Below are 25,021 nucleotides of genomic sequence, written 5' to 3' on the forward strand. Positions count from 1 at the left end.
ACATGTCATCGTGTCATCCTCAGCTTTAGTCATAAACTGTACAGTGTTTTTCTACTAATGTTAAACTTGATGTACATAAAAATTTCTTATCTCTACCAGTCACAATCTGATGAACTTGATGGACACGAGGGTAAAGACAATTAAGTTAATAGCCTCCAACTAAACAGTGGTCACATCGGTGCAGAGAGTGACATGAGGGGAGCAACCCTTAACCCCCTAGCTTCATTTTTAGGAGCATGTTTGTCGCCGGTCGTAAATCAAACGGCATGTCAACATGAGCGTGTATTTTAAAAAGTTCTAAAATAACAAATTTACAAACTAAATTTATTCTACGCTCATAACTCAACATAGATTAAATCATGTTTTGAAATGAATGGAAAGGCCATTACTATACGCCTACCATTAATCCATTCCAGCCACTCCCAAAACATTTTATAATGTGATTTTTAGTAATAAAAACAGTTTAAAATAATGGACTTCAGAAAAACATACATTAATTCCATCACTAGATATAAAGAATTTATATTTTTGCAAAAATGTTTCATGTCAATTTAATGGACATTGTGCTACTCTGTTTGTTGTGCACACCTTGGCCACTTGGAGGCAGTATAATACATACATATAAATATGCAGCCGGCTACAACACCCCAGTTAGCTGTAGACAGTGACAGTCGTCATTCATAGATGCCTCTGAGTATTATCTGTGTGTGCTGCTCCACTGTTTAAATTTCTGTTTCTGTAAGACAATAACAAGTACGTTATTTGTTAGCACATTCTGCGTTGTTTGCTAGCATTAAGCTAAACTGACGTTTCTAAAGCAAAGCTACAGATGTGATTGTCTTAAAGACACATCTAACTCTCTGTTTGTGTTGCCTCAAATTAGCTGCAGTAAACGGTTGGAAGACTTTTTTTTTTTTTTTTTTTTTTTTTTAACAAATACTAAAGCTACTTCTGTCTGCCAAACTGCTGCTTGTTGTGAAATGAGTTCACTGCCCCCATCTAGTGCTTGTAAATAAAGATGACTTGACTTGATTTGTATCCCTTTTTTTTTTTTTGCTCAAAAGTAAAAAAAAAAAAGATTGAATGACTGGTCATATCTATGGAAGGCCAAAAGTGTCAAAATTCAATAAATAAAAAGGCCTTTTTGAAATAACCATCATTTTGATAAATAACAGGCAATTATGTAATATGGCCAATAAATTGTAAAATGGTGTTATTATGAAAAGTGTTATACTATTCTTTAATATGTAACAAATATTTTAGTTTGATTAAACATTTCATAATGATTAATTTAACAAGGTTATACTTATTTTTTATTTTTTTTTAATAATGACATTTAATTTATTTTTCAAGGTTTTATAAGATAAGAAAACTTTTTTTTTTTTAATTTGTTTTTACTAAGTCGGGCTTTATTTCATAATGTCCTTTTCCACAATGGTCTTCTTTTACATAATGGCGTTTTACAGCCGAATAACTTGGTATGTCAATCAAAGTCAGTGGGTGGGACCACCTGTTTGAGCCAAGATCGCCGTGACGCCTACGCCATAGCCTTACGCAGAAGTTTAACAAGGCCTTTACGTTATGATCCGATTCTAAACGATTTGCTACTCCTTGGAGTACTTCTGAAAGTGACTTATCTCCCGCTTCCATGCTTTAGCAAGCCTGTGACCGCCGCGGCTCCTCATCAGGTGCTAAACTATCCACGGGTGAATCGATACTGCAAGTGCTGCTGCTCATGTCTGTATCAGGGACTCAGCCAATCACGTAACTGGCTCCGCCTCATGTCATTTGATTGACAGACCAGTCATTCGGCTGTAAAACGCCATTATGTAAAAGAAGACCATTGTGGAAAAGGACATTATGAAACAAAACCTGACTTTGCAAGACAAAAAGTTTTATCTTATAAAACCTTGAAAAATAAATTAAATGTCTTTTTTTTTTTTTAAGTATGACGTTGTTAAAATAACCATTATGAAATATTTAATTTTATTTTATTTTTTTACATATTAAAGAACAGTATGAACACTTTTCATAATAACACTAACGCCTCATTTTTCAATTTAATGGCCATATTACATAATTGTCTGTTATTTATCAAAAGGATAGTTATTTGAAAAAGGCCTTTTTGTTATTGAATTCTGCTGACACTTTTGGGCTTCCATATACCCCCCCCAAATAAAAAATAAAAAATAAAACAAATAAAATAAAAAAAAATAAAAATAAAATAAATAAAATACAATTTTAAAAAAAATAGATCATGTTTGTTGTAGCATGTAGATTTAATTGAATATAGTGCTTTGGATGAAATCATTTAAAAAGCACGTCAACAAACCACTTTTTTCACAATTTTTTTTTAAAAGTACAAAATGGATCAAAAAATGGAACACAAGTTGATTTTGTTTTGTTTAAGAAATGTTTTAAAATGAACACCAGGACCAAGCTGAGTGTGAAATGTCAATGAACGGGCAGACTTGGCATGAGCCACTACTCAATGTTCATCATGAAGAGGTTAAAATGGAGGCCGGAATCACAGAGGATCAAGTTGACCAATTTCGTCCGTTCTCACGAGCGACTCTCCAGCTGCTCCAACTCGTCTCGCAGAGTCTTCTCCCTGGCCAACTTTTCCAACTGATCCTGTGTCGGCTGCTTTATTTCCCCCGAGTCCACCTTCTGCTGCAGCTCCTCCACCTGACGCAGCTTCTTTCTTAAATTCTTAATCTTCTTAGCCTTTTCCGCTGCAGGGGTGTCATCCACTCCCGTCGCTGCTGCCGTTGGTTTGTGCAAGTGTTCACCACCCGCCGAAATGGTTACGTTCTCAACGGCGTCGGAGAGAGACGCCACGTCAGCCGCGCTCTCCTCCGGTTCGTGCTGTTGCTGCTGTTTTCGCTTTTCTTTACGTTTCAGGTTGCGTTTGGCCGACTTGGAGAGACTGGCGGCATCGCCGTCCGGACATCCCGGGATTTTGTGCTGCTGCTGCTGTTTTGGGGATTCGGTGTCAGATGCACTCAGGCCTGGTGGAAGACCTGGTTTGCTTTTGAAGAACTTCACATATTTGTTTTCATATCTGAAACACAAAAAAGGGAACGAACATAAAAAAAATAATAATAACACTCTCTTCCCATGAAGCAGTTGTGAAAGAGTTCACTTACACCGGGACCTCTTCTTGGGGGACGTAGCCTTCCTTCACCCGTCGCGGTTTCCTCCACGTGCCGTCCGGTCGCTGTGTGGCGGCAATATATTTTCCTGACAAAGAAACAATAGCATAGAAAGACACATATAAAATTATAAAGCTTACATTTGTCCCATCAATACAGTGTATATAAAAAGTCCAGACATCCTATTAAAATGCCGTTTTTTTTGAGGTGACAAAAAATAGACCATGATAAATCATTTCAACACTGCTTTCACGACATACAAAATGGAAGGCAACATCTTGAATCTTCTGTTTTAGTCGTGTGACTCACAATTTTTGTTTGTTTGTTTTTTAACTAAAAACACTAATAATGTCAGTTGTTGTTGTTACTTTATGCCTTAGTTACTGTTATTTAAGTATAATGGATTTCAAGAGAAATGAACATGGCAAAAACATAGCTCTGCACAGCAGTAAGTCCAACCAGTGCGAGATCATCTGTTGAGTGCTGAAGGTTGGATCCCAAGGCGAAGACACAAATAAGGTTTTAACTATTTATTCACATCGAGAGGCAGAAACTCAGGACAGGTGGACAATAATCTGGCAAAACACACACAACTCTCAGACCCTTAAATAGACAGTCAATCAATCTCATTGGTTGTGGCTAGACATGTGAGTACTAGTACTGACCTGGAATTCTCTGATTGCCTGTTAACCCAGTAATTACAGATTGTTCCCGACAACAACAAACATCATAGCATAAAAGATCATTGACAAACATCATAGAGCCTAAAACCAGTTGAAACTAGATGGTAATATCACGGTTACATCAGTTCAAAACAGACACTTGACCTCCCAACTTAACAGGTCATGAACTCAAACTTAACCCAGACATGACATCATCAGGTTTGCCACATTAAGCTAAACAATTTCACTAATGTGGGCTGATATATTCACTACATACATCTATCTTTGTTGAAACTATGCCCTCTACGTATAGTGACCACAGATTTTTATGCTCTTCTACTAGATGGAGGTAGGTACATAATTAACCAAATTTCCACTTTCGTGACATTCCTGAGATTTTTTTTATTTATTTATTTTTTAAATAGCGCATTACATCATGTAAAATATTATGGGTCTTGGCTCAATAAATGGTGGAACACGTCTCCGGCACACTGTAACGTGATGTTCAATACTGGTCCCTACATAACTTAATCAAACATACCCCACTGTTTCTCATCATTTGAACAACAATACAAAAGGGAGGTGAGGTGAAAGCAAGTTTGTCGTTCTTATACGAGTGGACGCGTGATAGTATCACGCTAACTAGCAGCTAGTCTGCGAGCAACAACAGGGATTCATTTGCATGAATATGACCACAAAAAAAAAAAAGCAGCGTTGCGAGCACTGGAAACGTTGCAATAGCCAAACACACAAGCAGCTGGAGATAAGATGGTAGGTCCCTACAGCAGCCGCTTACTACTTGATATTTGCTGATTATGTTTTAATTCTGTAAGTTCCACACGCGCCGGACTTACCAGATTCATCCGTAACATAGGGGGTTGCCATTTTGAAGAGCTGGTCGTTCCCCTTCGTGGGTCAGGCTAAACGTCCCCCCAACCCCACGCTCCTCGTCCCAAGACAATCAGCCGCTGCAAGATCGTTAGCGTAGTAATGGCATTACATTGTCCTCTAGGTGGTCTCTCTCATGACAACATCATGCGAGTAACCGAGAACGAGAGGCAAGGCAGAGAAGGTGTTAAAAGAACATAATGAGCCTGTCCATCGGGAGGTGCAAGTTAACAAAACGAGCGAATGCTTATTACCACACCACCACGGAACGGAAGTGACGACAGTTTAGGGTTGCCATGTGTCGATGCACAGCATTCGCCTCTTGGAAAAGCATAAATAAATAAATAAAAGCATAAATAAATAAATAAATACAAGAATAAATAAATACAAGCATAAATAAATACAAGCATAAATAAATACAAGCATAAATAAATAAATACCTACATACATACATACATACATACATACATACATACATACATACATACATACATACATACATACATACATACATACATACATACATACATGAATGAATGAATACTGTACTGCGGGAAAAAAAAATATATAAATAAAATATAAATTACTGCGACCATTCCACTTTACCTGAAGTCCAGCATTTTATATATTTTGACATTTCACTGTCCATTCGATGGACATCGTCACAAAAAACGTTGGAGGTTTGTAAACACAACTGCCACATATGTCAAAGATGTTGGAGTTGGACAGTATGGACCGACAGCTGCAGAATTTGTGACAGCATGCCAGCAGGCATGGCTCCAGGATTTTTTTTCTCTTTAATTTTCTATACTGGGGCTAAAGCGGGGCTTGGCTGGTCTACGGGTGTGGGAACTGGGATAAGATAAATAATAAGTATAAATAATTTAAATAATAATATCCATCCATCCATTTTCTGAACCGCTTGCTCCTCACAAGGGTCGCCGGGGGTGCTGGAGCCTATCCCAGCTGGCTATGGGCACTAGGTGGAGTACACCCTGAGCTGGTTGCCAGCCAATCGCAGAGCACACAGAGACGAACAACCATCCACACTCACAAGCACACCTAGGGACAATTTGGAACGCCCAATTAACCTGCCATGCCTATCTTTGAAATGTGGGAGGAGACCGGAGTACCCGGAGAAGACCCACGCAGGCACGAGGAGAACATGCAAACTCCACCCAGGAAGGCCAAAGCTTGGACTCAAACCCGAGTCCTCAGTACTGGGAGGCGAACATGCACTCCACCACCGTGCCGCCCTAAATAATAATAATTTATGAATATATTTTAGAATTTTTAATAAAACCGAGCTTACCTCACAAGCCGAAATAGCATTCTTACTCGGTGAATACAAGCTCTCCGTTCACTGAAAAGCATTACAATTTAGATCGTTGTAATTTCATTTGTGAGGATTATTTTAATTTCAAAATGTGATGAATGAATGTCATTTGACTATCAATCTGTCTGCAGAGGCAAAAGTACGATATGAATAGAAAGTGGATGTAATCGGTCTAACATTAGAAGTAAAAATCACCCACATTTTTCAACAATTAGGACTCACTCACTTTGACTATTTTTGCGGATATGTCAGTGAAATGATAGAATACACTAATGGGCTAAATGAGAAAAAAAATCGGGCTTTGTGTCCCGTGAATGGCTAATAAAGGCGTGTTTGTGCGGATCCAACCTGGCAACCCTGGAGGAACCTGAAACCACTACATACAGCAGAGGCATAGCGCGGCCGAGCAGCAGACTCTTGTCTTGTCGCTTACCTCACAAGTCTGCTGCCTTTGGGATCTCCGGTCACTCGTTATTCTCTCCTTTTGCATCACCAAGTACGTAACTATTATTTACCTACTAGCGTAGCATGTTAAGCTGAAATAAATTTATAATGAAGCTTCTAAGCGAGCTGTTTAAATCGGTGTGTAATGGATAAATTGGTAGCTAATAGATGTATTTATTTATTTATTTTTTAACATAATAACTGCAAGCTAGCTACAAACTACCGAAAGCATCATACCGATGATCGTTTTTTATGACAAAAAAATACCCCCCAAAAAATGGTGTTAGTTACCGTGCTCGTGTTACAAATCATGGCCGGTGTGTTGTTGGAAATGTTACGCCAGAGGCTAATAATTGCGGTCGCTAACGCGTAGCTGTGCAAAGCTAAAATGCGACGTTAGGTAACGATAGCAAGCTAACCTTAGCTCCGGAGTTGAACTGATGATGTGAAACGAACAAGCGAGCGAGCAAGCAAGCTTATTGTGTCGGCTACATTTTACAGCCCTTGTGGCGACTAGAAACCTGTCTTTTCATGTAAGCCATGAAATCCCTACCATTCAGCTTGCGGTTTGGTTTGTCATAAATTCCCATTGAAATGTTCGTTGAAGTGGAGAAACGTTTTTTTTTTTTCTTTTGAGGGATTTTGTGTAGCGTTCCAAAATGTGCCTGATGAACGTTAACTTATAGGCGTTCATGTTTTCCACTAGTTTCACTTTCCAGTCATTCAGGCCAGTTTCTTGGCGTGGTCTGAGAAGCCCATTGACTTGCATACGTCACTGCGTGTTTAAATGCGTTCAGTTTTAAAGTTGAGAGTGCCTCTCACTCAACCCCCACCCCTTCCCCTCCGCCTGCTCCTGCTCCTTCATCCTGCAGCAGGCAGCCCAAATCCTGCTGGCTCTCTTGACGACTCAAGTAGCAGCAACCCACTTGATCAACAAACACAAGGATGCAGCACATACACCACGAACAAAAAGTTTGGGATCACCAGTTTCCAGGGTGAAATTTCGGATGAACAGAAAAATCTATTTGACGTCCTATTCAGTGTTTCATGTCCTACTAGTCAGAGTATTTCAGTCCCTTACTGTTTCCAAACAAGGAAGTGAACGGCAAAATTCATAACCGGTGACCCCGTGACCATGAATTGACCAATAAACTTCTTGGTTCAATTGGAAATGGTATTTAAACTGTCCTCATCATGCAGTTAATATTTTGACATCATGAGACCAATATGCTACCTATCAGTTTACCAACAGTGTGAGGCTTCAAACATGACCTTGAGGGCCTTATTTTTCAAGTTTTCATGGATTTTGACCTTCAGCTCTTTGTTAGAGCAAACAAATTGTGCAAAAATTACTTACTAAAGACATTGCATGTTTGGAATGTTCATTCACCCAAAAGTTTAGAGATGATAACATTAAATTCACCTCTAAAGATTAAAGTCCATTTCGGGTTCATGGTGGAGGTTCACCAAAAGCCGAATATCCTAAACTTAATACAAGTAGTGAACGTGCTTGTTATATACTTTGTCTGCATGCCTGGCTGCACAATTACACCGGTGCCTGAGAGGCGCACACACATGGGTGTGGTTGAACTTGAAACAGTCATCGATAGACCAAAGGGGCAAGCGCAGCTTTTAGCTTTCCCTTTCCTGAGAAGAAGCAATCAGTCCAAGATCCTATAATCTTTGATAAATAGGTGGCCCTGTGCCATGCTGCGAGTGTAAGCCACTAATAAGTTTATCACAGTTTCTGACACATGTCCAAAATACTCACACTTAGTTTGCACTAGGGTTGCGTTTTTTTCTTAATACAAGTACAGGTACTTGTTTGGGGGAACTCTGTGTATATAATTACCATGACATGAAGTATTTTTATTGGATTACTTTCTGTCAATGCTTGTTCACTAGCCACAAGTGTGTGTCTTCCCTTTTGAGCTGCTTAAAAACACATTTCTGAAACATCCTTGAAAGTGCTCCAAAACAAACTCAGTCATTTCTAGGTCACCTCGACATTGAGATCCTTACATGACAAGCGTGTCAAAGATTAGGACTATCTGAAAATGGTTTGTTTTCCAGAACAGGAGGCAGCAATTGATTGAAATCTGCATTTATATTTTTAGACTAGTTTAACTTGTTAATTTCCATTAATATGTCATGTGCCGATGTCTCTATTGAGTTATTGCAAATGATGAAGATTCATACAGAGAAAACCATGTGAAGTTTTTTTTTTTTTTTTTAAATAATAGAGCCGTGGTCAGAAGAGTTGCTAATTATAAGTTGTTAAGTTGGCAACAATGTCTGACAATGTTTGTAACCTAACACCTCTAATTGCAGCCTTAATTTTTGTGTGTTATGTTAAATTGGTGTTAGGACTAGAAATGGATCCATGGAGAAAAATTCTCCTTCATAAAGATGCATAAAGTTTAAATTGGAAGTCAATACAAACATGTTGTATGTGCCCCCATTATTCTACACACAGCGTTCTGTTTAATATTGTGCTTGTGGAATAAGCAACAAAATCCACCCGTTTTTAATTAATTAATTAATTAATTTATTATTTATTTTATATAAATTATCTCAGCGGGCGGCCATTTTGCCACTTGCTGTCGACTGTAAATGACATCACAGTTGCCTAGGGCTCAAGTAGTGACCAATCACAGCTCACATCTTCATAAATCAGGACAGCCATAATAACTAATCATGGATCAGCTTCAGAAAACGTGAGCCATGATTAGTCCGTGATGTCATTTTCAGTCGACAGCAAGCGGCAAAATGGCCGCCCCCTTAGAGGGATAAAACCAGATGGATTTTGCTGCTTTAGTCATACACCACAAATGCAGTATTAATCAGAACTGTGTATAGATGAGTGGGGCTGCATAGAACATGTTATTGTAATTTTTTTTTTTGATTTCACCTTTTAAGAACCATTGATATAGGACTGACCGTTGCTGTTTCTAGACAAAAGCAACCAGATAGACAGACAATGGGAAATTGAGTGATTACTTTCCCCTCACAGATTAGTGTGGAGCACCAGGACGAGAAATCGTGTCTTTGGCTGAGCTGATGGTGGAGGTTTGATCTGAATCCTCCCCCTTCCAACCTTCTGGCCAAGTCGTGGGTCTTGACAACTTCTTCCATCACAACACAAACTCTGAGGAAAGGAGGAAAACCCCTTTGGGCGACATTTTGGATCCTTCCCTTGAACAATAGAGTGCGCAAAGTTGCAGACTCCTCATTGTGCAACTTGTAGCTGACAACATGGCAAAGAAGAACCAAAAGGGTAAGTGAGTGCTGAGACGAACATGCACGCGCAAGGCTGACAAGCGTGGCGAGGTCGTAGCTGGGAGCATGTCGTAACAAGTAGCAGAATGACCTGGCCGTGTATGTTTACTGTCACTTTAACCTCTTTTCCTATCGCTAAATGATCTGTTTAACTTTGGACTTCCCGCTCACTGTCCTACTCAACTGTGAACAGTTTTCCTTCCTCTACATTTAAAGGGAAATATCCTTGAAGCCTATTTGTCTTGTTTGACACAAATAAGCCAGCAATCAAATTGACCAGACATTTCTTAGAATGATTTTAAATGTAACTCGATTAAGAATTGATGAAACATAACTCGTACATACTGATTTTTGGAGCGTGTTTTTTTTTTTTTTTTTTTTTTTTTCCCTGTTCTTTTCAGACACTTCGGGGGTTGTGTTTGACACGCGCTCGAAGATGGTCATGTCGCAGGGAGGACCGCCGGAGAGGATGAAGGAAAAGGTAAGACGTGTATGTGAGCAATGCTGAGGAGTTTGTTTGAAACGCACACACATTCTTCCTTACCGTTTGTACGTTGGAGGACCTTTTGTTTGTTTGTTTGTTTAACATTTTTATACCTCACTTAACCTGAAGGCCTGTGAGGGAAGTCTGTTTTGATAAGCAGTTTTATGGAAATGCATCTCAATGGTTTTTATTGTGCCAGAAGCCTGTGGGGTAAAAAAAAAAAAACAAAACAAAAAAAACTAAAAATAAACTGACACTTTCTTTAGGTGTTGGTGACATGTAGGGCTTGGCGATATAGCCAGAAAAAATAAAATCTTTTTTTTTTCTTTTTACTACTATGAATACAAAAGATATTTATTTTTAATTGTACTTTTTTTGTTTGTTAAAGCCATATTTTAAGATTATGCCATTTTAGAAGACTGTTAAAGTATTGTTAATAAAAAAAAAAAATGGCTTGCAATAACACAATACTCATACTTTCAAAACATCCTATCATATTTTCATCTGTTATCAAACTAGATTAATTTGATAATTTCTTCTTCTTCATTTATTTTATTTATTTATTTATTTATTTATTTATTTATTTATTTATTGTACTTATAGAACAGATGAACGTGGGGTACCTTAAGGCATCTGGGAATTGCACCTAAGATTGATCCAGATTTGTTATGCAAGTCCACAATTCTCAGTAGGGCTGTGCGATATGGACAAAAAATCCATCTCTATTTATGCCAGATAGCTCAATAACAATCAGATAACGATATGAGGAGGTTTTAGTTTTTTTTTTGTTTTTTTTTAAGAAAAAGCTAAATATCAATTAAAAAGATGTGCAAAGTGCAATTTTTATTTACCCTACTGGCAATCAATAACATTGACCAAGTCAACATACCAAATAACATTGTAGGCCCCCTATATCAAAAGTGCTGTTTTTGTTTAATTTAAATAGTCATCATACTAAACAGTCATCAACAATCACCAGCTCAGCAATAAAAAAAAAAATAGTCGAAAGTGCACATTTAAAAAAAAAAAAAAAATTCTAACGGTCTACATTGACAAGCTTGACAATAAATAAAGCTTATGTGGAATGTGCAGTTTTTATTATTTAAATGCCATCTCATGTTCTCATTTGCTTTGTCGGTTACACACACCTCACACGTCCATTCTATTGTCCACACCCCCCAAACAAAGTTATTGGACGAAACAAACGTACCGATTATGATCCACGGAGGAAATGGACGTCTGTAGACATCGGGTCTTGAGTTTGAAGTTTGAGTTTATAAACTGGATCGATAAACTGATGTACAAGGTCCGAGGTCCGCGGTTGTGGCACAACAATCCATTTCGTGGAGCTCAGTTTGAACATCCTTTTAATTTTTGTTATAAAGTTGTGAAATCTCCACTCGATGAAAATGCGATCGGGATGGTACTTCGGTAAACATTTGTCCAACGTTCGCTTCTGAAATCCCACTTTTGGAATCATGTCCTTTGCGATGTGGTATATTATCGCATCCGTAATTTCTTTGTGCCTGGTTGACGTCAAACTTTGTTTGGGCTTCATTTGGGATGAATGAGGAGTCCCCACGTTCGTTTTCATTTCACAACACTCCTCATGAAGTAAACGGTGGTGAATGCTACCTTGCTTTGTAGCAATTCTCTCCAAAAATATCCTGCCGTACATCCTCTTTTTCTAAATCCAAAATACTTCTGAATAACTGAAGTATACTTGTTCTTAGCCACTAATGTTGTCGAAGACGCCATTGCACCAGTATCACCACTCGCAATAATCTTTTGTTGTTCTTTTTCCTGGAGCAAACTGCGTGTAGTCCAACCCACTCTTTGTTGATTGTGATTGGCTGCGTTTAGCAGCCAATCAGTGCGAAAGCAGGAATATGGTTGGTTGGCTTGACTGAGCTGAGCTGTAAATGCCCCGCCAACGTAAAAAGTCAGCAGTTGACTGATATTGTCACATTTTAAATATCTATATTGTGAATGTTTATATCTAGATATTGATACGATAAAGATATATCGCCCAGTCCTAATTCTCATCCTGTCCGTCTTCTTTGAAGTTTCCCATGTTACACATAAAAAAAACATGTTTAAGGTGTGCCTTCAAATACATTCACAGGTGTGTCTCAAATTAGCGCAAATGTTGTCAATAAACCTGCCAAAAGCTTTCAAAGACGTGTCACCATCCTCTGTTTCCCCAAATAATTTAGGTCAATGAAGAAAGCAAACATTTTCTAAAGAAAAAAAATAATCTAATTATTTTGGCATTTAGCAAATACAAATAATTTAGTAATCCTAATTGACCCAAAACAGAAAAGATTTAGTCTGAGGGGGAAGAGTGTCTTTTTAAATGTGTGTGTATATACACATTATTTTATTATAAACATGGTTTCAAATGTAAGTGCAGCCCAGGCTAGAATTTCTTTTCGCACTTTGACACTGTTGTGACTGATGTGCAAATTCTCACGCATCAAGACTTGCTGCAAACATACAGCAGGAAACTGTTTTTTTTTATACGGCTTTCGTTGTTGTAACTTTTGGCTTGTTTCAGGCTTGCCATAGTGTACAACAAACAAAAAATTTAAGTGTGAGTTTCTGAAACATGTACAGCTGCATGAGCCCATTTTGGCAGCAGAGACTACGTGCTTTGCTCGTTAGCCACAGGCAAATAATATTGTAAAACACTTCATACAGTATATTGTATTGGTTCATCTTGTTGGTACTTGGCTAAATGTATGTATGTGGATGTAAGACTCTATAAGCTCTGTAAGCAGTACTTTATTGTAGTTAACGTTTAAACCTGTTCCAAAACGATTTGTGTCATTTGTTGTATATCTGTTTTCATGTGTTTCAGATCAGCGCCGTCAGGGCAGTTGTCCCCAACAAAAGCAACAACGAGATTGTTCTGGTGCTGCAGCATTTCGAGAACTGCGTTGACAAGGCTGTTCAAGCATTCTTAGAAGGTATGAGGGCATCCATTGTTGACCTAGAAAGTTTCCCTATAAAACATTTATTGGCTAGTGTTTGGATTGCATTTCCCATAAAAGCCACAGTTCAGAAATGCCTTCAGGTCAGCGGTCACGTACGTCACATATGACAACAGCCACATTTAGTGGAGATTGCATTGTTTGTTTTATGCAATTCCACCTGCCTGGAAGTAAGTCGATTGTGACGTGCTAGCTGTCATCTTAGTGGCGCTTAGATGAGCATGCCTGGGCTATATTAAGCACAAGAAACTCCTCCTTTTACGTCAGACTCTTTTTGTTTGTTTTTTGTTTAGGTAACATCCTGACAGCACCAACAGGCATTCAAACAATATATTGAGTATTTTTGCATTGTTTCCGGCACACCTTTTTGTAGGTAGCGCAGCGGAGATCCTGAAGGAGTGGAGTGTCACAGGCAAAAAGAAGGTATGTGCACGTCATTCTCATTATTTGAAGATTATTATTTTTTTAGTGAATCATCTTGTATATGATACTGTACAGTTGCTGCTATTCATTAGGACTATAGACTGGAGAGGGGGGGGGGGGGGGGGGGATTTTTTCCTTTTTAACACCCAAAAATGTCTTCATTTAAATACAAAAAACCCCCCACTGAAAATCATTTCATTACAATTAAATATATAATACAAATATCTAAGTATTGAGGGGAAAAAAGTATGCGAATCTGCGGGTGCCTAACTGCAAGTATGCGGAAGAAGGAATTAATTATATTATTATTATTCTATTTATTTATTTATTTTAAGATATTCATTTTGAAATAATTGTAAAATTTCATGAAGTGTTGAGCAGGTCACCTCCTCCTGTCTTGATGATATTTGACAAAAGAAAATCTACACAAAGCATCCTGTCATTGATATCTTGATCTGCAGCCCAATAAGAAAAAGAAGCCCAAACCCCAGCCTGAGGCCGCAGCAGAACCTGGCCCGTCCGAAGCCACACCTGTCGTCGAGGAGGGCAAGGACAAGACCAACGGCTTCCACCCCAACGGATCGTTGGCGGAGGGGGAGTCACTTGATTCTCTAAGCGAACATTTAGACTCGGCTTCCCTGGACGCATCAGAGCTGGACTCTGAGCTAACAGCTGAAATCACTGGTAAACACAGACTGGATTTGAATATTGATGTTTTTTGTTTGTTTGTGTTGCTATTGTGTTTTAGGAGTGAACTCGCACTATCCATCCATTTTCTTGACCGCTTATTCCTCACAAGGGTTGCGGGGGGTGCTGGAGCCTATCTCAGCTGGCTTTGGGCAGTAGGCGGGGGACACCCTGGACTGGTTGTCAGCCAATCGCAGGGCACACAGACGAACAACCATCCACACTCACAAGCACACCTAGGGACAATTCAGAGTGCCCAATTAACCTGCCATGCATGTCTTTGGAATGTGGGAGGAGACCGGACTGCCCGGAGAAGAGGAACCCCGGGTTTACACCGGATGCGGTTGCGGTGCGGTTGCGGTGCATTCCGGCGACAATTAGCAATTAGATTCCATTCATTCGAATGGTGCAGTTTACACCGCTTGCGGGTGCGTTGCGTGTCGACTGCGTCTCAGCTGCGGCGTGCCGCAGCCCTTCCACAAGCATAGCCTATTTTCTATTTTTGCCGGACGCCGCAGCGGTAGGCCTCCGGCAAATGGCAAGCTAGCACAAAACACATCGAGCGGGACAGGAAGACCGACACAGTTTCAAAATAAATTTCCGGTTACCTTTCAAGATAAAACACTCGCCAGCTCCTATTTCGCAAGCATGCTAGCAAAACGTGACGTGGGCGTCGACGGGCCTGGAGTTAACGTGCGAGGTGCTCATTCACGGTTTAGACACCAGCGAACATGGACGAGGAGAGGTTTATATTGGAGGTAGAAAGCCACAAAATAATAAAAGTCCACCTCTCTTTCTGCTTCTCTGTTGAGCACAGACTTTCTGTGTGTTTGTCGTTGTTTTTAATGCCACATGATCGCGCGCGGTCACGCAAGACACGCCGGGAAGTGGTCGGCGACGGAGCTGCCGGACCGCAGCTGTGCGGAGCCGGTGTGGATTGGCCAAAAAATTGACGCGTCCAGAGCACGCAGTCAAGACGCACCGCACCGCACACGCAACCGGTGTAAACCCGGGGTAACTCACACTAGGCCATTTGAATCATGCCATACTTGTGTGCGATTCTGCCACACTTTTTTTCTGTTTTACTATATGGTTCATCTTATTTAGTTATTATACAACACATCTTTCCTGATTTGGTGAATATTGTAGTCCTGCCGATTTCTATCGTGCGAGGTAACATTTATCATAAATTAATGGTGAGAGGTATGATACGGCACACATGACTGACTGGATTAGTTGTAGTGATTCTGTTTGTTTACATTGGGCGGGGTTATTAATGATTCTTGGAAAAAGCACATTGCCGTATGCCACAGTTTTTCAAAAGATTCAGTGATTCATTTAGACAGACTGAACGACAGTATGTCATTTACTGCTTAGCTGTAGCGTACACGTCTGATCATTGGGAGTTTGGAGCCATGGCTTTCTTTGGCTCAAATGTCAATATTACATCAACTAAGGATGGAAGTCATGTTTGAAGTTCATTTATCCATTTCATTAGCAATTTATTTTATTTCACATTGTTGTCTGTATGTTAAACTATGGTCATTAGCTATACATTATATAGTATTTTTTTTTCTGCATGTCTGGAACATATTAATTGGATTTACATGATTTCCTATGGGAAATATTGCTGTAGTTTATATCCAATCTGAATTTAGTCAGATTTTTGGAACAGATTAATAGTGAAAACTAAGGGTTCATTTGTAATTTATAGTGTGTCCATGACCAGTCATGACGGGCTCTTCCAAGTGTGCCAGAGAAGAAAGTCCACTGATCTTAAGCATGAAGCACTTGTGCTAAAATAATAACTTGGCTTTTTATAGAACTGTGACCAAAGGACACTTCATATTTTACTTATTAATCAAACCATGTTATGTTAGAGTATGTATCAGCTGGGCCCAAGCATACCACAGATTGCCGATAGTGAAAATATGTCGTAGCAAAAAAAAAAAAAAAAATGTAGACACATCATCACTTGTAGGTCACCAGAGGAAATAAACAGCTACGATGTGCGGCCCTCTCATAGGTGCAGAGGCGGAGAGTCCGCCCTCTCAGCCGGTACAGAGTTCTCACCAGGGGCCTAGAGGCAACAAAGCACGAGATTCACAGCGTCATAATAATTCCTCCTTGGCATTCCCCGATGGGCAAAGTCAGCAGAGGTCGACTACAGGCAAAAAGATGGGTAAGCTCCGTGACTCATTGCGAAAATTTGCTTCCACTGTTTGTCTGACAATAGGGGGTGTTAAGTAGTAACTGAAAATAATTGTGTAGTAACTTGTCATGCAGGTGCGAGTTTGTTAGTAATACTGTGTCACGTTGCTTGTTGAGTGAATAGAGAAAAAAAAAAATCATTTACTGCTCAAATATAGGCCACATACACATTTGTGTGACGTTATTCTGTCTTGTGACAACTTGAACGTGTCCCCTCAGCTCCCAACATCGACCGCTCCGTGAAGGACTTGCAGCGATGCACCGCTTCCCTGACTCGCTACAGGATGTTGGTGAAGGAGGAGATGGAGTCATCCATCAAGAAGATTAAGCAGACTTTTGCTGAGCTCCAGACCACGTGTGTACATTTTTTTTCATCGGGTGCACGAAGCGTTTTAAACTTTTATCAGCATCTACAAATTTGTAGTCTTAAAAAAGAAAAAAGAAAATATTTGTCCGATATTTTGCATTGAAACAATTAGTGGTGTACCTTCAGGGCACTCATAAGTGGAAATAAAAATTTGCTCTGAGCGGAGTTCCTTGGTTTACATTACATGCAGCATAGGAAAAGGGTATGTTGTGTTGTGGTGTAAGACAGCAGGCATAATTACCGCTGTACTTACTGTTTGGTATTTGTTTTATTTTTATGGCCTTGAATTATTCCCATCCAAATATGTTTTGTGATTATGGTGTTAGGGTAAGTTAGTGATGAACTACAAATTATTTTAAACAGATTGTTGTCACCCTGGGTCCTGTATCTCCTATTGTTGGAAAGTCACAACCCATTTTATAGAAGTTAAGAACACAAAATGCATTTTATTTTGTCAAAATAACTCTGCTAACGTGTGCTGGACTTCAAAATAAAAGCCGACAAAGGCATTTATGTATTTAGTGTTCCCTTGTTTATCATTCACTACCTCGCTGTTTCGCGAATTTTTTTACGGCGTGCTTTTTATTTTTATTTTTATTTTATTTTTATTTTTTTTAAAGAATTCCGGAGATAGGAAATGTATACTGTGCTGTATAATAAGTAAATTTAAAAAAAACAAAAAACAACATGCTTTTAATGGAAAAAATGAATGTAAGTTGGAAAAAAAGAACATATATGATGAATGAAAACACATTTATAATAAAGTAAAAATCATACCAGAACGATACAAAATATATATATATATATATATATATATATATATATATATATATATATATATATATATATATATATATATATATATATATATATATATATATATAAATTGTTATTATTATTAACAGGATTTTTTTTTTTTTTTTTGTATTTTTAAATTAACGCGGATTTCCATTATCCCGGGTTGGCCTACTGACTTCATTGGCGGCATGTTACTGTCATACTTACTGGCTGGTTTGCCTTGTTTTTGCGGCGGTGCAAACCAAGTTAGACGGTGCCTGAGGCAGGAAAAATTGAATTCAAAATTCACTTTCGAGTATTCATCTTCCAAGTTCCAACATGTACACTAGATTTGAAACAAATCTCTGAATTCGTTTTGCAGAGTCTCCAAGTAGGTTTGAATTAAGGCAACAATTTTCGGTCAACAATTCCGAGCCGGTTCCCGTCGTCATAATGTCAGTGACTGGCACTGGACTTGACTATCGTGTCATACTGCAGAACCTTTCACCACATTACCCGAACTGCCTGCAGCTGTCTCTCGATTCACGTTTCTGGAATTGTTGTGTAATCTGATTAAAGACAATTTTATCCTCTTCTTTTGCAGCCTGATGGACAGAGAAGTGACACTGCTGGGCGAAATGGACAAAGTGAAAGCCGAAGCCAGTAAGTACCCTCTTTGAGAAGTCTCAGGCAGATAGAAGCTCTCGACGACTACGCCCCAAAGGAACTAAACATCTGGCCTGACGTGTTTACGGAAAACTCATAAAATGTCTTGCTGTGGAAGAGCAAGTCTGAGTTTTTTTTTTTGTGAGTGAGGAGACTCTGGGGGTCCAACTATACCTACAGCATTCCACTATTTGCGTTTATGGGAAGTAGGAAAATAAAGTGTATCAAGACGAGACATTTGTACAAGTAGGCCATTCTGCTTCACTCGAGTGAAGAACGTTCCAGGAAAATTTGAATGGTGTCGGGTGTCAGGGGAGTCTCGGGACTGTCTTCATGCAGGGAAGCGTGAGAAAATGTGCAGACGTGAAACTGGGGGGGGGGGGGGGGGGGGAAGCTTTTCTGTCAAACTTCCTTTTGGCTTTTCCTGTCTTTACTGTTCAATCCCCAAGGAATTGTTAGAAAAACTCAGATGGTCCGTTTTGATTTTTAGGATATCTTGGTTTAAAATTTGCAGTGTGCTGTAGAGTTCAGGTTGCATTGTTCCTTCCTGCCAGACAGTGAAGTGGCAAGTGGCTGTTGTGTGCTTGCTGAGCCGACTGGAAATTCACATGAGAGCAATAAAGTTTCGATGTAGAGCTCGGCTCCATGTTGAGCCTATGCGTACACAAAACAGGTCCAAAACAGTGATAATTTCGTTGACGAAAAATGTTGGTCAAGAAAAAAAAAATTCAGACAAAAATTAAACGAAAACTGAAATAGAAGCCATTCATTGAGACTATAACAATAACTGTTATTGACTGACATTTTCGTCAATGCTAAAATGAAAACAACACAGTGACGAAAATTTACACAATCCGATCAGAAGGAATGAAACACGGTTTGAAGAAAAGAACCACTCAGAAACTGTTCAGTGTTAACTGCACTTTAATTCAGGTTCAAACACATTTGTTTAATCTCAAGCAGTTGTGCAATTTTTATTTATTTTTTTTTTAATTTAGGTGAAAGCTAAGTTATATTGTCAGTTCAACATGTTTAATTGAAACAATAAGACACCGTTGTATTAAATGTGTCTTGCGTGTTAAACTACACTTACAAATAGGTGTTAATTTTCTGTATAAAAGTTCAAATGTATGCTGAAGGAAAATATCGACTAAACTGTCAATTTATAATTGCTCTTAGTTTTTTATTTTTATTTTTTTGTCGACTAAAATTGGATTAAAACTAAAATTAGATGACTAAATTGTGACTAAAACTTTTATTTTAGTCAAGACTATAACTAAAACTAAATTAAAATTTCTTGTCAAAATGAACACTTGTCCAGAACTATGAAAACGTTTTTATTTTCTTGATGTGCTCAAATGGATTTGACAAAATGACATCACAACCCTGTAATTCAGTCATTTCCGGTATTACTGTCTAAAACACACATCTCAGCACAATCAATAATTTTTTTTGACATCTACATCTTGTCTCTTCAAATCTTAACTATTGTCGTTTCAGTGGTGAGTTTGAACGCGCGACAGAAGCGAGCCGAAGAGCTCCGCAGGCTGACGGACCAGTCGGCGTCCATGTCCGAAGAGCAGCTGACGGAACTGCGGGCCGACATCAAGGTGCTTCGACTCGCTCTCCGACGCCTCATTTGTTTCCACCGCGATGTCCTGACTCTCGTCTGTCACCGTTTCGCCTTTGCAGCACTTTGTGAGCGAGCGCAAATACGATGAGGACCTCGGCAAAGCTGTCAGATTTACATTCGATCTGGAACCGCTGAAGACGAGCATAACACAATTTGGATCTGGTATTGTTACCTTCTTAAAATAATGGCCAAAGTCATAGTTGGACAGTTTTTTTCTTTTTATTATTATTTTTTTTTTGCATTTAACATTTCCCCAAGATGGTGGCCACCTTTTGCTAAAATCAGCTACATCTTTAGTTAAACAGATCATTCAATTTTACCCATGAAATGAAATATTAATATTCAGATTGTGAATCTGCCATGTCTCCTCATTTTCTTTGTCAGTTTACCACCCTCGGACGAGTTACTCCGATCGATCCCGTTGCAGCTCCACGTCCTCCTCAGTGGCCAGTCCAAGTATTGTGGAAAGTCCTCCCCCCACCCAGACCCAGACCCAAAGCCCCCCCAGCCAATTCCGACCACCACCGACCAAACAGGTGAGATTGCAAAAATCACATACCTGCTATACCTGTCAAGGGCGGGGTGGTGGTGCAAAGTATGGCCCAGGGGCCACGTATGACCTACTCTGTTCTTGAAGGTCTCTTAAAGTGGGTTCATATTTGTTTTGAAGTACATTACCGGTATATGCAAAGACTAAGAATTATTCAGTACTTATAATTGTGGTGATTTAGTGTTTGATTTTTCAATAATTCATGATTTAAAAAAAGATATAATGAAATTAATTTTAATTTAAACAAATTAAAATCAATTTATTTAGATTAATTTCATGAAAGTAATTTCACAAAATAAATGAAATTATTCAAATTGATTAATTAACTTAAATTAATTTAATTAAAATAATTGTTTTAAAATACATTTCAATTGATTTAGTTAAATTAATTGATTTCATTAATTTCATTAAATTAAATAATTTAAATTCATTTGGAAAAAATAATTTATTTAGAGTAATTAATTTAAATAATTTACTTAATTGAATTTGTTGTGCAACAGATCACAAAAGTTACGGTTTGGATCGTTTTTCAGATCAACAACAAAAAAAAAAAAAAAAAAAAAAGAGGGAAATGGTTCATAATTCATTTATTTTGTAAATCGCCTTTTCCATTAAATTAAAAAAAAATAAATAAATTCAAAATGTCTAATATAGCCATTTAGGATTAAAGAACACAACTTTCAAGTACAATATGAGGCAGAAACTTTCTTATTTTATTTATGGTCCATGTGTAAGATAATAATGTCTTAAAGTTTTGTTCCTATAACCTAAACAGTGATGTTTGACATTTTGTTTTGAATGTTTTTCTTTTTTAATGGGCAAAAGTGTTTTATAAAATACATGAAGACAAAGTTCCTTTTTTTTTTTTTTGTCATGAAAAGACTTCAACGTGCAATTTAAGGCACATTCCCTTCCTTTAAACATGGAGAGTGAATTACAAACTAGCCTTGGTCCAGAATATAAAAAAAAGAAGAAGAATTAAAGCAAGCCAGGTAACAGCTGTCAAACTTAGTTACCAGCCGACAGCCAGACATTCGTTGGTCATGCTAACAACTAGCAGCTAGCCACTTACACAGGCGACTTCTGTCATATACAATCACGCCGTTATTAGTAAGCAATTTCTTAATGTGTTAAATTAGCGATTGAACATGGGTTCAGGGAAATCAAGCGAGCCACGACATGGGCGAACTTCAAAGTAAAAGTGTACTAAGGCTATTTGCAATGCCGTCAATAATGTATTACTGTATTTGGGAAACTTTCTTTTGAAATTAGGCTTAGCCTGTTACGTTTGGTATGTTTCAGCATGTCAGAATGGTATCGACTGTGAATGTGCTCTTCTTCTTCCTTTTTTTTTTTTTTTTTTTTTTTTTTGTAACCCCACCAACCAATATTATAAAAATATATAACCACTAATATTTCAAAATTTGAGCTGGGGTGGTTGCTTTTAGAATGCGATGCCCAGGAGTGCGCGCATGTCACACAGAGAATGACGAAGTTGGGATGAGGAGGGTTCAACTTGACAATTGTGGTTTTAAAACTCAAACGTGGCACCCTAAGGAAGACGCTGTCTAACTTGTGACGTGGTCTTCAGATATTCCAAGGCAACCGGCGCACCTTCCATGGACCAGGCTACCAGTCGGGCGGCCAGCGCTACAGCAGCGGCTCCAATCACGATCGACACCCCGGACGCCCAGACCACCGCTACCGTGGCGACGGCGGCCCGCCGAACAGCTCCCGGGGGGCGCCCCATGCCGCCCCCTCTTCCTCTTCCTCGTCCAACCAAAACCGAGCTTCTCACAACTGTCTCCCTCAAAGGCTTCCGCGGATGCCTTGCCCTTGACACTGGAATCCTTCCGCTCATTCGAAGCCCCTTTACTTCTCAACCTTGCACTCCCCGAGTCTCTCCCCGCCATCCCAAAAAGAAGTTTACATAATTTCATCGTTCCTAAACACCAATCCGTTCATCCTTCAAACTTGAACAGCTCTCGTGCTTCGTGGCTAGAGTAGTTGATGTAAGTAAGGCCCATGTGAGGCTTCTCCTGGCCGCCTCCCGTCCACACGTGAGCACTGCAATGGTACTTGACCGATATTTGCCCTCACCGCAACCTTTTTCCTTGTCCGCCTTTCAATTAGTGATCCAATATCAAAGTTTAAAGGAAGTTGTATGGCACCAATGAGGAGCTGCTACAAACCAAGGAGAACTTGGTGCTTTAGCTTTAGCTCGCTAATAGCATCCTCAGTAGTTTGTTGCTGCATGATGCTAATTTGCTACATTGATATTTCCCCAACCTTGAACGAGTCGAGGTTGCTGGTTTACAAAGGAAAAAATGTCACAAAAAGTATATAGACACTGAAATAATCACGTTTCAGGTCATTCAGTTGTTTTCTAACAGGTGGATATGCATGTCACAACAGTTAATTTTTTCTGTCAGTCACTTGAGGTTGCTAGCATTTATTTTCGACAAAGATTCATTACAGTGAACTCTCCACGGCTCGGCATTCATTACCATTTATTAATCTACTCTCAGTTATTAATCGCTGTTGTGAAAGTATTGCTTTGCCGCCATCTTGTGGCATGTTGGTGCAGAGGATATGGAAGTGAGTTGAGTGTTACTGAGATAGAAGTTGTGCTTTGATGCCCACTTGTGGCAAACTTATGATGGGGGACGTTTTTTTGTTTTTGGTTTTTGTTTTTTTTTGTTTTTTTGGTAGTATTGTTTAAAATAATAATAAAAAAAATGACAGACGTCCTTATGCTGTTTTTGGCTTTTGACTAACACATCTAACTTTATTCCTTTGTTGTGTTGCCTTTTGTTGGACACTCCTTTTACATTTTCCTTTGAAGAAAACGTGATGATTTAGGGAAATTATTTTCAGATAATTGTAATATCTGCCCTCTTTTTTTTCTTTTATAATACATACTCTTGTTTTTGTATTGCATGAGTAAAGCTTCTCACTTTGTGTTGCCACCAAAACGTGAAGGAAACAAGTCAAATACCTCATTGCGGAAGCTTTAGTGTGGCCTGTATCAAAGAACCGTGTGGGAAATATACCTCTAAAACCTGCATTTCTTCACCTTTATTCCCCTAAAGATTTTTTTCCTTTTCTAATTTCTTCATGTAATTGGTTGAAAGTTGTACTATTTGTTCAATAAGGGTTCGCAGTGGAATGGGCCAAGAATCTTTTGACTGAAAATACGTTGGGAGAACATAACGGCGTTTGGCTAGCTTCATATAAAAATGATGAGCTAGCCTAGCTAACACCTTCAAAGTTCACTGAGGGTGTTTCTTGCTGCATATATATACTGTAGTACTGTAGTGCTTTGGTTTATGTGAGCTTTAAAGGTGCTAGCAGGTAAGTTAGCATCCTAATTAGCGATTAGCAATGTGCGAGCGTTTCTCAACTATTCCTTAAGGTGTTGATGTTTCTGACTGATGTCATTTATGCTGTTGAGTTAATTACAACTTGAAAACCACATTTTTTTTTGGGTGCAAATTGCAGAAATAGTTTATCGCCAAAGACTTGTCTTTTTTCTTTCTTTTTTTTTTTTCTTTTTTTTTTTTTTTTTTTATTATTATTTTTATCCCCGTTAATCTTGCAGCCTTTTTATTTCCTCACCAAAAATATCCTTGTGAGATGATCAATTCAAATTCAATGTTGTCGCCGACCCCCCTTCTTTCTCAGATCTTCTTCCTGTAAATATTTTGTATGTGAATATTCACATTGGGCATCATGGACATCTAGTTGCTGAGACATCCGCAAACTCAAGTGCCTTTTCTTATGGTCTCCCACTAATTGTTCCCACCCACATGCACCACAAAACAAATCACACACAATTGAATGGACCAAAGACCTTGGCCCCACCCACCAACCCACTCCCCATTCACCCGATGGCACACTTCATTTATTACCAATAAACCCTTTGCAAGAGTTGGCCTTGAATTATTGCAATTTTTAGTTTTCAATTATGAGCGTGAAATTTGGCTTATCCAAATATTTTGACTTTTGAAAAATTGGGTCATGCAGAATTGTTGGAGCACATATTTTTAGTATAATTTTGATTTCCTTCTCATTTTTAATAGAACTGCTGAGAAGTTATCACTCAACAAAACCTCTGTTAGTAAAGCTTTTTTCAACCACATTAGATTATATTTTATCACGACTTATTTGTTCTTATTTCAATGTGACATTTTAGACCTCATAGCCATTTTGCAATCCATCTCTAAATATAGTTTTATTTTGTTTTTAAATGTAATGTTTTGCTACTTGAAAATGTGCCCACACCCCTTTTTAATTTTTTTTAATTTTTTTTACAACCACCAATAGAAAATGTGTAATTGAATCAGTTGGTTTTTCTTTCTTTCCATTTTTAGGCTTTAGCCATGCATGAAATATGACTTTCACGTCATTGTTGTCAGTTTTTACGAAAAAATATATCGACTTCAAAATTTAAAATTAAACCTGTA

The 25,021-nt window shown here is 38.6% G+C and overlaps 2 protein-coding genes across 2 annotated transcripts; one reads left to right on the top strand and one right to left on the bottom strand.

Annotated features, from left to right (window-relative positions):
* Nucleotides 1-2,260: 2,260 nt before the first annotated feature.
* On the bottom strand, nucleotides 2,261-5,006 carry pym1 (PYM homolog 1, exon junction complex associated factor). The gene is made up of 3 exons (XM_077515241.1): nucleotides 4,672-5,006; nucleotides 3,150-3,243; nucleotides 2,261-3,064 (listed from the first exon to the last, which is right to left on the bottom strand). Exons 1-3 carry the CDS (start codon nucleotides 4,700-4,702, stop codon nucleotides 2,563-2,565), a joined length of 627 nt encoding a protein of 208 aa, XP_077371367.1. The 5' UTR covers nucleotides 4,703-5,006; the 3' UTR covers nucleotides 2,261-2,562.
* A 1,372-nt stretch (nucleotides 5,007-6,378) lies between these two features.
* On the top strand, nucleotides 6,379-24,485 carry spats2 (spermatogenesis associated serine rich 2). The gene is made up of 13 exons (XM_077512878.1): nucleotides 6,379-6,537; nucleotides 9,499-9,762; nucleotides 10,166-10,245; nucleotides 13,109-13,217; nucleotides 13,615-13,664; nucleotides 14,126-14,348; nucleotides 16,378-16,533; nucleotides 16,782-16,917; nucleotides 18,311-18,369; nucleotides 19,873-19,982; nucleotides 20,065-20,167; nucleotides 20,390-20,541; nucleotides 22,147-24,485. Exons 2-13 carry the CDS (start codon nucleotides 9,741-9,743, stop codon nucleotides 22,393-22,395), a joined length of 1,449 nt encoding a protein of 482 aa, XP_077369004.1. The 5' UTR covers nucleotides 6,379-6,537; nucleotides 9,499-9,740; the 3' UTR covers nucleotides 22,396-24,485.
* The last annotated feature ends 536 nt before the right edge of the window (nucleotides 24,486-25,021 follow it).

This window comes from Festucalex cinctus, chromosome 2 (assembly GCF_051991245.1).
Source record: "Festucalex cinctus isolate MCC-2025b chromosome 2, RoL_Fcin_1.0, whole genome shotgun sequence".
NCBI classification, from domain to species: domain Eukaryota; kingdom Metazoa; phylum Chordata; class Actinopteri; order Syngnathiformes; family Syngnathidae; genus Festucalex; species Festucalex cinctus.